The sequence below is a fragment of the Lithobates pipiens genome, unplaced genomic scaffold (genome assembly GCF_037356315.1).
Source record: "Lithobates pipiens isolate NorthernLeopardFrog02 unplaced genomic scaffold, aLitPip1_a1.2 Scaffold_25, whole genome shotgun sequence".
Classification (NCBI taxonomy): Eukaryota; Metazoa; Chordata; class Amphibia; order Anura; family Ranidae; genus Lithobates; species Lithobates pipiens.
The window spans coordinates 224,151,305-224,165,456 of record NW_027507787.1 but is presented as its reverse complement, the minus strand read 5'-3'; the positions used below and the strand labels follow the sequence as shown (position 1 = coordinate 224,165,456).

Below are 14,152 nucleotides of genomic sequence, written 5' to 3'. Positions count from 1 at the left end.
GGCTTTAGATACAAAGATTTCTGTGCTCAGCACACACAAGATTTGCTGTTTGCATTTGAAAAAAGAAAATAGGTATACAACAAATATTTGTCATAGGTCAAGAACAGTGTACTTTATACAAAAATCTTAAAAGCTTGACCATCTCAGTAAGCATACAAAATTCTTCGGAAGTGGGTAAATGCATGAGTCATGAAAACACAATATCTAAAGTAATTATTTGCAATTCCTCTTAATCCTGCAATTCACCTGCTGACCAATTACAACCTAAAGCATGTTTGTTGTTTTGAGGTCAGTGGCCTTGCTGGGAAGTCCATGTCCTGCCGTGTAGGAGGGGCGGTGTGTGGAGGCAGCAAAATATACAAAGGCAGCCGCATAGTTTTCAGGCAGTCTAATTAATTCCTGCAGCCCTGCACAATGGTGTCCTGGGTGCTGTGTGCGGGTCTAGTCCTTCTTCACATCTCCTGCTCTGTGGAAGCCAAACTGTAAGTAACTTGTTGATGTTGAATAGGTGCCCAGCTGTTAACCTCTGTAATGGTGAGAGTCCCTGTCTCTGGGAAAATGGGGTTAATAAGGAAACCGAGTTTGCATGTCAGGTGACTGCAAGGCTACAGAGCAATTATTTTGAGAGGAGAAATCTGCTCTGGCAGCTTTCTCTGGATTTTACTATCTTCAGATGGGGCTCTGTAGTTTGGAGATTCCTCAGAGTCTTGGGTGGGACAGAATCTCCAACCCTGCGTTCAGGTCTTTTGTCTAACCAGCAGGTTGTGTGCCCAGGTGCACACAGCCCATATAATGAGGGGCTAGTGAGAGTGGAGGAAGGTGGAGTGTGTGCAGCTTGTTACTGCTGCTGTATCAAGACAGACTTGTGTCTGAAAAGCTGTGTGAGACTACATCCCTGGTAAGGGGGGACTTCAAGTCTGAAGGACTGGGAAGGTTGGGGCAGCTACAAGGGACTGTGAGACCAGAGAAAGGTCTGGGAGGCTGGGAGAGCTGAGTCAACTAGCAAGTCCAAGGGGGACTGAAGGAAGTCTTGAAGTCTGGAGGACAGTAAGCAAACCCAGGGGTCTGGAGAATCCTCTTGAGGCCAGGAGTAGGCCGGTTCAGCAAGGAAAAGTAAGCCTAGGAGCCAGGAGGCTTGAAATTTTCTGTTGTATGAATTTACTGGAGAAGAACCCCTGTGTGGGAAATCCTGTATATAAACTTTTATTTTGTTCCTGTTAAGAAAAATGGGCTGCTTTGCCCTCAAACCTGATAACTGACTGCTGTGGACTCACTACGTGAAGACGCATCTACCACTGAGCTAAACACCCCAATATTGAACCTCTTAAAGTGGTTGTAAACCCTGTTACACCACTTCTACCTACAGGTAAGCCTATAATGAGACTTAACTGTAGGTACCATGAATATCTCCTAAACTTGCACAGTTTACAAGATGTTCACTGTAACCGCATGGGCCGACATCATCGGCACATGCACACCAAAGAAATGGTTCGCTTGTGCAGTTTCCTCAGTAGCCATGCTGTGTCATTGTGGCTCTGGCCAATCACAGCACCAGAGCCCGAGAACTGGGAAATAACTCTGGGAGACATGTCACAGGGCCGCCTTTAATATTGATTGGACCCTGAGCAAACATTGCCTTTGGGCCCCACTGATTTAACATCAGGTCAGGCAGCAATTGAGATTGGTTGCCAGAGGTAACAGCATATCATTACTGTTCATTGAGTGGATGCTAGAGGTTACAGCAAACATTACGACTCATCAATTAGTTGTTAGAGGCTACTGCACATCCTCACTGCTCACTGATTGGTTGCTAGAGGTTGCATGCTTACCTCTCACTCATTGGTTGATAGAGGTTACATGCTTACTGCTCACTGATTGGTTGCTAGAGGTTACATGTTTACCGCTCGCTGATTGGTTACTAGAGGTTACTGTGCATCATTACCACTTACTTATTGGTTGCTAGAGGTCACAGCACATCAATACAACTCACTGATTGGTTGCTGAAGTTTACACCACATCATCTCATCACTGCCTGCACACCATGGACTGGAGAGGTGAGGGGACCCGCCAGTAGACAGAAAATTCCTATAACTTGCTATTTGCAATGAGCAAAGCAGAGCACACATGGCTATGAAGGTTAACTGAGTGCAGCTAGGAACAGAGCTACGTAAAGAGTGCAGGATTAAGGGGTGAGCTGTGTACAGAGTGCAGTATTTAGGGGTGATCTGTGTACAGAGGTCAGGATTTAGGGGTGAGCTGTGTACGGAGTGCAGGGTTGAGGGGTAAGCTGTGTATAGAGTGCAGAGTTTAGGGGTGATCTGTGTACGGAGTGCAGGATTGAGGGGTGAGCTATATACAGAGTGCAGGATTTAGGGGTGAGCTGTGTTCGGAGTGCAGGATTAAGGGGTGAGCTGTGTACGGAGTGCAGGATTAAGGGGTGAGCTGTGCACAGAGTGCAGGATTTGGGGGGTCTGTGTATGGAGTACAGGATTGAGTGGTGAGCTATATACAGAGTGCAGGATTTAGGGGTGATCTGTGTACGGAGTGCAGGATTGAGGGGTGATCTGTGTACGGAGTGCAGGATTGAGGGGTGAGCTGTGCACAGAGTGCAGGATTGAGAGGTGAGATGTGCAGAGTGCAGGATTTAGGGGGGATCTGTTTATGGAGTACAGAATTTAGGAGAGATCTGTGTATGAGTGCAGGAGTTAGAGTTAGGGGTGATCTGTGTACGGAGTCCAGGATTTAGGGTTGTGTTGTGTACATCCAAGTCCATCCCCCCCCCCCCCAGCAAGTACAGAACTCTCCTCTGCCCAGATTCCAGTTTGGAGCTTACCCCCGTAAATACACAGCATTACTTTGGTATCAATCCCCCCCTCCCCCGTACTGAAATTCATAAATTCATAAATTCGAAAATTCAAACATTTGGAACTTCGATAATCCGGTTCCAAATAGTTAAGTTATTGTTAGTTATTATTTCAGATTTTCAAATTTTTGGGTTTTTGGATTATCAAGGTTCCAAATTTCAGAATTTTCGAATTTATGGACTGGAGAGGTGAGAGGACCCACCAATAGACATAAAATTCCTTGAACTTGCTATTAGCAATGAGCAGAGCAGAGCACACACGGCTATGAAGGTATACTGAGTGCAGCTAGGAACAGAGCCAATAGGAGAAGTATCTGAGGACAAGCTACCTGAGGACATGCTACCAGAAATAAATGACTAGTTATGCCAACTGCAGTAGAGCAGTGTGGAGGGGTGAGCTATGTACAGAGTGCAGGATTAAGGGGTGAGCTGTGTACAGAGTGAAGGATTGAGGGGTGAGCTGTGTACAGAGTGCAGGATTGAGGGGTGAGCTGTGTACGGAGTACAAGACTGAGGGGTAAGCTGTGTATAGAGTGCAGAGTTTAGGGGTGATCTGTGTATGGAGTGCAGGATTGAGGGGTGAGCTATATACAGAGTGCAGGGTTGAGGGGTGAGCTTTGCACAGAGTACCGGATTGGGGGGTGAGATATATACAGAGTGCAGGATTAAGGGGTGAGCTGTGTATGGAGTTCAGGATTGAGGGGTGAGCTGTGCACAGAGTGCAGGATTTGGGGGGGCTGTGTATGGAGTTCAGGATTTAGGGGGGATCTGTGTATGGAGTGCAGGAGTTAGGGTTGTGTTCTGTACATCCAAGTCCGTCTGTATCCCCCCCAGCAAGTACAGAACTCTCCTCTGCCCAGATTCCAGTTTGGAGCTTACCCCCCGTAAGCACACAGCATTCCTTTGGCATCAACCCCCCCCCCCTGTACTGAAATTTGTAAATTCACAAACTCAAAAATTCAGAAATTTGGAACCTCGATAATCGGGTTCCAAATAGTTAAGTTATTGTTAGTTATTATTTCAGATTTTCAAATTTTGGTGTTTTTGGATTATCAAGGTTCCAAATTTCAGAATTTTCGAATTTATGGACTGAAGAGGTGAGAGGACCCCCCAATAGACATACAATTCCTTGAACTTGCTATTAGCAATGAGCAGAGCAGAGCACACACGGCTATGAAGGTTAACTGAGTGCAGCTAGGAACAGAGCCAATAGGAGAAGTATCTGAGGACAAGCTACCTGAGGACATGCTACCAGAAATAAATGACTAGTTATGCCACCTGCAATAATAATAATAATAATAATACATTTTATTTATAATGCACTTTCCATCAAAAGACCTCAAAGTGCTACATAATTACAATAAAAACAAACAAACTGCTTAATTTACAAAACATTTGCTAAAAAGAAAAGTCTTCAACCCCTTTTTAAAATTTTCAGTAGACTGAGAAACCCTCAGACTATCAGGCAAAGCATTCCACAGACGTGAGTGCAGGATTTGGGGGGGCTGTGTATGGAGTTCAGGATTTAGGGGGATCTGTGTATGGAGTGCAGGAGTTAGGGGGGATCTGTGTACGGAGTGCATGATTTAGGGTTGTGTTGTGTACATCCAAGTCCGTCTGTCCCCCCCCCCAGCAAGTACAGAGCTCTCCTCTGCCCAGATTCTAGTTTGGAGCTTACACCCAGTAAATACACAGCATTCCTTTGGCATCAATCCCCCCCCCCCCTCTTCGTACTGAAATTCGTAAATTCAGAAATTTGGAACTTTGATAATCCGGTTCCAAATAAAGTTAAGTGATTGTTAGTTATTATTTCAGATTTTCAAATTTTCGGGTTTTTGGATTATCAAGGTTCCAAATTTCAGAATTTTCTAATTTATGGACTGGATTGCAGGATTAAGGGGTGAGCTGTGTATGGAGTGCAGGATTTGGGGGGGTCTGTGTATGGAGTTCAGGATTTAGGGGGTATCTGTGTATGGAGTGCAGGCGTTAGGGGGGATCTGTGTACGGAGTGCAGGATTTAGGGTTGTGTTGTGTACATCCAAGTCCGTCTGTCTCCCCCCCCCACCCAGCAAGTACAGAGCTCTCCACTGCCCAGATTCCAGTTTGGAGCTTACGCCCCGTAAATACACAGCATTCCTTTGGCATCAATCCCCCCCGTACTGAAATTCATAAATTCTGAAATTTGGAACTTCGATAATCCGGTTCCAAATAGTTGAGTGATTGTTAGTTATTATTTCAGATTTTCAAATTTTCGGGTTTTTGGATTATCAAGGTTCCAAATTTCAGAATTTTCGTATTTATGGACTGAAGAGGTGAGAGGACCTGCCAATAGACCAATAATTCCTTGAACTTGCTATTAGTAATGAGCAGAGCAGAGCACACACGGCTATGAAGGTTAACTGAGTGCAGCTAGGAACACAGTCAATAGGAGAAGTATCTGAGGACAAGCTACCTGAGGACATGCTACCAGAAATAAATGACTAGTTATGCCAACTGCAGTAGAGCAGTGTGGAGGGGTGAGCTATGTACAGAGTACAGGATTAAGGGGTGAGCTGTGTACAGAGTGCAGGATTGAGGGGTGAGCTGTGTACGGAGTGCAAGATTGAGGGGTAAGCTGTGTATAGAGTGCAGAGTTTAGGGGTGATCTGTGTATGGAGTGCAGGATTGAGGGGTGAGTTATATACAGAGTGCAGGGTTGAGGGGTGAGCTTTGCACAGAGTACCGGATTGGGGGGTAAGATATATACAGAGAGCAGGATTAAGGGGTGAGCTGTGTATGGAGTTCAGGATTGAGGGGTGAGCTGTTCACAGAGTGCAGGATTTGGGGGGGCTGTGTATGGAGTTCAGGATTTAGGGGGGATCTGTGTATGGAGTGCAGGAGTTAGGGTTGTGTTGTGTACATCCAAGTCCGTCTGTATCCCCCCCAGCAAGTACAGAACTCTCCTCTGCCCAGGTTCCAGTTTGGAGCTTACCCCCCGTAAGCACACAGCATTCCTTTGGCATCAACCCCCCCCCCCCCCCCCCTGTACTGAAATTTGTAAATTCACAAACTCAAAAATTCAGAAATTTGGAACCTCGATAATCCGGTTCCAAATAGTTAAGTTATTGTTAGTTATTATTTCAGATTTTCAAATTTTGGTGTTTTTGGATTATCAAGGTTCCAAATTTCAGAATTTTCGAATTTATGGACTGAAGAGGTGAGAGGACCCCCCAATAGACATACAATTCCTTGAACTTGCTATTAGCAATGAGCAGAGCAGAGCACACACGGCTATGAAGGTTAACTGAGTGCAGCTAAGAACAGAGCCAATAGGAGAAGTATCTGAGGACAAGCTACCTGAGGACATGCTACCAGAAATAAATGACTAGTTATGCCACCTGCAATAATAATAATGATAATAATACATTTTATTTATAATGCACTTTCCATCAAAAGACCTCAAAGTGCTACATAATTACAATAAAAACAAACAAACTGCTTAATTTACAAAACATTTGCTAAAAAGAAAAGTCTTCAACCCCTTTTTAAAATTTTCAGTAGACTGAGAAACCCTCAGACTATCAGGCAAAGCATTCCACAGACGTGAGTGCAGGATTTGGGGGGCTGTGTATGGAGTTCAGGATTTAGGGGGATCTGTGTATGGAGTGCAGGAGTTAGGGGGGATCTGTGTACGGAGTGCATGATTTAGGGTTGTGTTGTGTACATCCAAGTCCGTCTGTCCCCCCCCAGCAAGTACAGAGCTCTCCTCTGCCCAGATTCCAGTTTGGAGCTTACACCCAGTAAATACACAGCATTCCTTTGGCATCAATCCCCCCCCCCCCCCTCTCCGTACTGAAATTCGTAAATTCAGAAATTTGGAACTTTGATAATCCGGTTCCAAATAAAGTTAAGTGATTGTTAGTTATTATTTCAGATTTTCAAATTTTCGGGTTTTTGGATTATCAAGGTTCCAAATTTCAGAATTTTCTAATTTATGGACTGGAGTGCAGGATTAAGGGGTGAGCTGTGTATGGAGTGCAGGATTTGGGGGGGTCTGTGTATGGAGTTCAGGATTTAGGGGGTATCTGTGTATGGAGTGCAGGCGTTAGGGGGGATCTGTGTACGGAGTGCAGGATTTAGGGTTGTGTTGTGTACATCCAAGTCCGTCTGTCTCCCCCCCCCACCCAGCAAGTACAGAGCTCTCCACTGCCCAGATTCCAGTTTGGAGCTTACGCCCCGTAAATACACAGCATTCCTTTGGCATCAATCCCCCCCCCCGTACTGAAATTCATAAATTCAGAAATTTGGAACTTCGATAATCCGGTTCCAAATAGTTGAGTGATTGTTAGTTATTATTTCAGATTTTCAAATTTTCGGGTTTTTGGATTATCAAGGTTCCAAATTTCAGAATTTTCGTATTTATGGATAGTGATGGCCGAACGGTTCGCCCGGCGGTCGTTTCGCGGCGAATTTCCGACTTTCGCCGTCCGCGGGTTCGAACGCCTTTTTCCGTCGTTCGCCCCGGCGGACTTACGTGTTTAATGTATACAAGAACTTTAACCTTTCGTGACACGTTTATCATGTGTTACAGGACAACCAATTGAGACATGACAGCTCATGGACACTTGGACATTCCCCCTAACCTATAAATACACCCGATCCGGTGGCCATTTTACATTCTTTCTTCTGTCACTGTAGGGAAAGGATCCTGTGTGGAGTAGGGACAGAGAAAACGCTAGCTATTTGGTACACAAAAGTTCTTTTCAGGACTGGTATAGGTGTTAGGTCAGCAGCCTGAGTTTCTTTTGTCAGTTTAGATAAAGGGACAGAGCGCTGTATGCTGCTATTTTAGGGACAGCTCAGCCAGATTAGTCTTTCTTCATCATCATCATCATCATCATCATTAGCTGTTACTATCAGGTCCACAAAAGAGCTGTTCCAGCTAATCGTTCCAGCCTACTCTTTTTTGCCAATTTGTATAGGGACAGGCAGGAAGCAGTGTGTCAGGCAGTGAGGATAATTTTAAAGACTTGCTGTTACTATTAGTTCCACAAAGGTTCTTTTCAGGACTGGTATCAGTGGTACGGTAATAGGCTTGTACACGTATAATATTCTTTCTTCCAAATATAGAAAGAATATTATACTTGACTGCTGCCCTTCTGCTGCAGTCTGCTAATCATTCACAACTCACTTGTTCCACAAAGCTCTTTATCAGGACTGGTAACTTGGTCTGTCTAGGGTGCTACGGTACATAGGCTTGGGTGCGGTACAGTCTGCTGTTCTGTAAGGACCGCTATCGGTCCACAATACATAGGGTTGCCGTGCACTACTGCTGACCGCTGCCCTATACTGCAGCAGTCCTTCAGCGGTATAGGGACTGACGCACAGTCTGCTAAACACTAATACACAACCTGCTTGGTCCACAAAAGTTCTTATAAGGACTGGTAACTTGGTATAGGGTGCTACGGTACATAGGCCTGAGTGCAGTACAGTCTGCTGTTCTGTAAGGACCGCTATCGGTCCACAATACATAGGGTTGCCGTGCACTACTGCTGACCGCTGCCCTATACTGCAGCAGTCCTTCATTGGTATAGGGACTGACGTACAGTCTGCTAATCACTAACACACAACCTGCTTGGTCCACAAAAGTTCTTATAAGGACTGGTAACTTGGTATAGGGTGCTACGGTACATAGGCCTGAGTGCAGTACAGTCTGCTGTTCTGTAAGGACCGCTATCGGTCCACAATACATAGGGTTGCCGTGCACTACTGCTGACCGCTGCCCTATACTGCAGCAGTCCTTCATTGGTATAGGGACTGACGTACAGTCTGCTAATCACTAACACACAACCTGCTTGGTCCACAAAAGTTCTTATAAGGACTGGTAACTTGGTATAGGGTGCTACGGTACATAGGCCTGAGTGCGTTACAGTCTGCTGTTCTGTAAGGACCGCTATCGGTCCACAATACATAGGGTTGCCGTGCACTACTGCTGACCGCTGCCCTATACTGCAGCAGTCCTTCAGCGGTATAGGGACTGACGCACAGTCTGCTAAACACTAACACACAACCTGCTTGGTCCACAAAAGTTTTTATAAGGACTGGTAACTTGGTATAGGGTGCTACGGTACATAGGCCTGAGTGCAGTACAGTCTGCTGTTCTGTAAGGACCGCTATCGGTCCACAATACATAGGGTTGCCGTGCACTACTGCTGACCGCTGCCCTATACTGCAGCAGTCCTTCATTGGTATAGGGACTGACGTACAGTCTGCTAATCACTAACACACAACCTGCTTGGTCCACAAAAGTTCTTATAAGGACTGGTAACTTGGTATAGGGTGCTACGGTACATAGGCCTGAGTGCGTTACAGTCTGCTGTTCTGTAAGGACCGCTATCGGTCCACAATACATAGGGTTGCCGTGCACTACTGCTGACCGCTGCCCTATACTGCAGCAGTCCTTCATTGGTATAGGGACTGACGTACAGTCTGCTAATCACTAACACACAACCTGCTTGTTCCACAAAAGTTCTTATAAGGACTGGTAACTTGGTATAGGGTGCTACGGTACATAGGCTTGAGTGCGGTACAGTCTGCTGTTCTGTAAGGACCGCTATCGGTCCACAATAGATAGGGTTGACGTGCACCACTGCTGACCGCTGCCCTATACTGCAGCAGTCCTTCAGCGGTATAGGGACTGACGTACAGTCTGCTAAACACTAATACACAACCTGCTTGGTCCACAAAAGTTCTTATAAGGACTGGTAACTTGGTATAGGGTGCTACGGTACATAGGCTTGAGTGCGGTACAGTCTGCTGTTCTGTAAGGACCGCTATCGGTCCACAATAGATAGGGTTGACGTGCACCACTGCTGACCGCTCACCTATACTGCAGCAGTCCTTCAGCGGTATAGGGACTGACGTACAGTCTGCTAATCACTAACACACAACCTGCTTGTTCCACAAAAGTTCTTATAAGGACTGGTAACTTGGTATAGGGTGCTACGGTACATAGGCTTGAGTGCGGTACAGTCTGCTGTTCTGTAAGGACCGCTATCGGTCCACAATAGATAGGGTTGACGTGCACCACTGCTGACCGCTGCCCTATACTGCAGCAGTCCTTCAGCGGTATAGGGACTGACGTACAGTCTGCTAAACACTAATACACAACCTGCTTGGTCCACAAAAGTTCTTATAAGGACTGGTAACTTGGTATAGGGTGCTACGGTACATAGGCTTGAGTGCGGTACAGTCTGCTGTTCTGTAAGGACCGCTATCGGTCCACAATAGATAGGGTTGACGTGCACCACTGCTGACCGCTGCCCTATACTGCAGCAGTCCTTCAGCGGTATAGGGACTGACGTACAGTCTGCTAAACACTAATACACAACCTGCTTGGTCCACAAAAGTTCTTATAAGGACTGGTAACTTGGTATAGGGTGCTACGGTACATAGGCTTGAGTGCGGTACAGTCTGCTGTTCTGTAAGGACCGCTATCGGTCCACAATAGATAGGGTTGACGTGCACCACTGCTGACCGCTCACCTATACTGCAGCAGTCCTTCAGCGGTATAGGGACTAAGAGTTTTGTCACAGGGTCATTTAAAAAATGACATGCAGAGGAAGAGGCAGGCCCTTCCGCAGGGGTGGTAGGGGTAGGGCAGGAGCAACAGGCTTGAGCCAAAGTGGGAAGTTGCAGAAGGTGCGTTCAATTACTTTAAAGGATGCACCAGACTTGGTTGAGTGGCTCGCTCAGCCTTACTCTTCTGCACCCTCCTCATCCTCTCGATCTGCACCCTCTTCTTCACTCTCTGCTATGTGCACCCCCAAAGACACTACCACCAACAACACGACCACCACCACCACCACCACATACCTTCCGCTTGAGTCACTGGAATTATTTTCCGATCCATATCAAGAGGACATTTCTGATGCGCAGCCACTCTTGGTATTGGATCAGGAAGAGGAGGTAGCAACAAGCGCTACTCAGCAGTCTGACGCCAGTACCCAGATCAGCCCAAGGAGGAGGTTGGTCCCCGGTGTTGCTGCCTACTCTACTTATAGCGGTGGGGAAGGTGACGTTGATGATGACGTGTCTAGTGATGTCACGTGGGTGCCCACAAGAGAGGAAGAGGAGGGGAGTTCAGAGGGAGATATGGACCAGCAGATAGGGAGGAGAAGCAGCAATGACTTACATTGCACAGCAGGGACAAAGCAGACTGCAAATGTATCAGGAGCGAGTCATCGACCATGTACGGTCACATCTGGCGCTCCCAGGACACCGGCACATGGCTCCGCAGTGTGGGCTTTTTTTAACGTGTCCGCTGCTGACAATAGCGTTGCCATCTGCAATCTTTGCAGTCAACGCGTTAGTCGCGGTAAGCCCAATACTCACCTAGGGACGACCGCCTTAAGAAGGCACATGAGCAGCCATCACCGAGCCCAGTGGGAGCAACGGAACACACAAAGCCACACTGCAGGCTCTCACCGTCCAGCCTCGTCTTCTACTTCTCCTTCTCCTCTCTCCTCACAATTGTCCTCCACTCCACCTTCCATCACGCCAAGCTCACATTTTTCTGCAAAAAGGCAGGCTTCCGTGGGCCTAATGTTTGAGCGTAAAAAAATGATGACGCCGGATAACCCTCTTGCCCAACGGTTGGCGGCTGGCTTGTCAGAACTCATAGCCCGCCAACTACTGCCATATAAACTGGTGGACTCGGAGGCCTTTCGCAAATTTGTGGCCATTGGAACACCACAATGGAAGGTCCCAGGAAGGAAGTATTTCTCAGAGAAGGGCATCCCAGAGCTATATGGCCATGTTCAGCGGCAAGTGAATGTATCTCTGGCACACAGTGTCGGTGCCAAGATACATCTGACCACAGACACGTGGTCTAGCAAACACGGGCAGGGAAGGTATATCAGTTTTACTGCCCACTGGGTGAACCTTCTGACGGCCGTCAAGCATGTAACCCGTGGCACCCGTGTAGATTTGGTTTTACCGCCACGGATTGCATGCAGGCCTGACTCTTCTTCTCCTCCTCCTACTCCATCCTCCTCCCTCTCCTCCTCAGCTGCCTCCTCCTTTTCCGCTGCTAGCGTCTCTTCCACTGCACCGCCCAAGCTCCCCAGAACCTATTCCACATGCCAGGTGAGACGTTGCCATGCCGTGCTGCGTCTGTTGTGCCTGGAAGCAAAGAGCCACACTGGCCCGGCACTCCTTTCAGCTTTGCGTTCACAGGCAGATGAGTGGCTAACACCGCTCAATTTGACAGTTGGTAAAGTGGTGTGTGACAACGGTGCCAATCTGCTTAGCGCATTGAAACAGGGCAAAATCACGCACGTGCCGTGCATGGCACACGTCTTAAACTTGGTCGTGCAGCGATTCCTTGTCAAATACCCTGGGGTCCAGGACATCTTGCGGCAGGCAAGGAAAATCTCGGCCCATTTCAGAAGATCTTACACGGCCATGGCTCGCCTTGCTGACATTCAGCGGCGACACCATCTGCCGGTCAGACGTCTTATTTGCGATTGCCCGACGCGATGGAACTCAACCTTCTATATGCTTGATAGGCTGCTCCAGCAGAAACGTGCAGTTAACGTCTACCTGTATGAACTCTGCGAAAGAAACGGTTCTGGGGAGCTGGGTTTTTTTTCACCGCGCCAGTGGCTGCTCATGCGCGACACATGCAGACTTCTGCGGCCATTTGAGGAGATCACCAAACTGGTCAGTCGCAGCCATGGCGCCATCAGTGACATGGTACCTTATGCCTTCTTTCTGGAGCGTGCATTGCGTCGTGTCATTGATCAGGCTGTGGAGGAGCAGGAGCGGGAAGATGAGGAAGTCGCAATGCTGGATGAATTCCCAGGGGGGGCTACTCTATCTGAGACAAGTCAACAACAGGAGTCTGATGAGGAGTCAGAGGAGGATGGTGCCGGGGCGGATGAGCAGGAGCAAGAAGAGCATGCTTTAAACCTTTCTGGGATCCCTGTTGTGCGAGGATGGGGAGAGGAGAATGAAGAGGACGACATTATCCTGGATGATGAGCAGGAGCCAGGCCACCACACCGCTTCCACTTTAGTGCAAATGGGGGCCTTCATGCTCCAGTGTTTTAATAGGGACCCCCGTATAAAAAGCATGAGGGTCAAGGACCAGTACTGGGTGGCAACGTACTTAGACCCCCGGTACAAACACAAAATGGCGGAAATGTTACCGCCGTCGCAGAGGGCTGTCAGAATGCAGCACTTCCAGGCCTTGCTTCGAGAAATGCTGCATTCTGCTTTTGCGTGCGCTGGCAGAGGAGCAATTCCCACTCCCAGAGAAGGATTTGCGGGTACCAATCCAACAGCGCCTGCAAGAAGAGGCCGGTTTGAAGATGTGTTGGTGACTTCGGATATGAGGTCATTCTTTCAGCCGACCCATCGACAGGTGTCATCCGGATCCAGCATCAGGGAACGCCTAGACCGTCAGGTGTCCGACTACATTGGGTTAACGGCCGATGTGGACGCTCTGAGGAGTGATGAACCCCTAGACTACTGGGTGGGCAGGCTTGACCTCTGGCCAGAGCTTGCCCAATTTGCAATCGAACTGTTGGCTTGCCCCTCATCCAGTGTCCTGTCCGAAAGGACGTTCAGCGCAGCAGGGGGGATTGTGACCGATAAGCGTACTCGCCTAGCTCACCACAGTGTTAACTACCTCACATTTCTAAAAATGAATGAGGCATGGATCTCGGAGGAATTCAACACATGTGATCAGTAGACCATGTATATGTCTATAAACAATTTTTGGAATCAAGCACACAGACCTTCTTAATTCATTTGGCTCACTTCCCTGACCCAAAAAAGCACACCGTACTATATGCCCCTACCCTCCTCTTTGAAGAGGTTGAGCGGTGTCATATTTCTACTGGGGCTGCTTATTATGAGGGGTTCCCACCATCCCTGTGCTGTGCTGACTTCCTCCTGGGTGTTCTTATTATGAGGGGCTCCCACCATCCCTGTGCTGTGCTGACTTCCTCCTGGGGGTTCTTATTATGAGGGGATCACACCATCCCTGTGCTGTGCTGACTTCCTCCTGGGGCTGCTTACGGTGCTGCTGTCAGCGCTGTATGTCACGGAGCTGCTGTCAGCGCTGTATGTCACGGAGCTGCTGTCAGCGCTGTATGTCACGGAGCTGCTGTCAGCGCTGTATGTCACGGAGCTGCTGTCAGCGCTGTATGTCACGGAGCTGCTGTCAGCGCTGTATGTCACGGAGCTGCTGTCAGCGCTGTATGTCACGGAGCTGCTGTCAGCGCTGTATGTCACGGAGCTGCTG

General features: G+C 47.9%; 1 protein-coding gene across 2 annotated transcripts in view; it reads left to right on the top strand.

Annotated features, from left to right (window-relative positions):
- The first annotated feature begins 349 nt into the window (after positions 1–349).
- The window catches only part of LOC143930916 (alpha-2-macroglobulin-like), a 299,885-nt gene continuing 286,082 nt past the window's right edge, over positions 350–14,152 (top strand). For both annotated transcript variants that reach the window (XM_077455603.1, XM_077455602.1), the window contains exon 1: positions 350–482. In XM_077455603.1, coding sequence (XP_077311729.1) covers positions 415–482 — 68 coding nt within the window. In that variant the 5' untranslated portion in view covers positions 350–414. The remainder of the gene's footprint in view (positions 483–14,152) is intronic.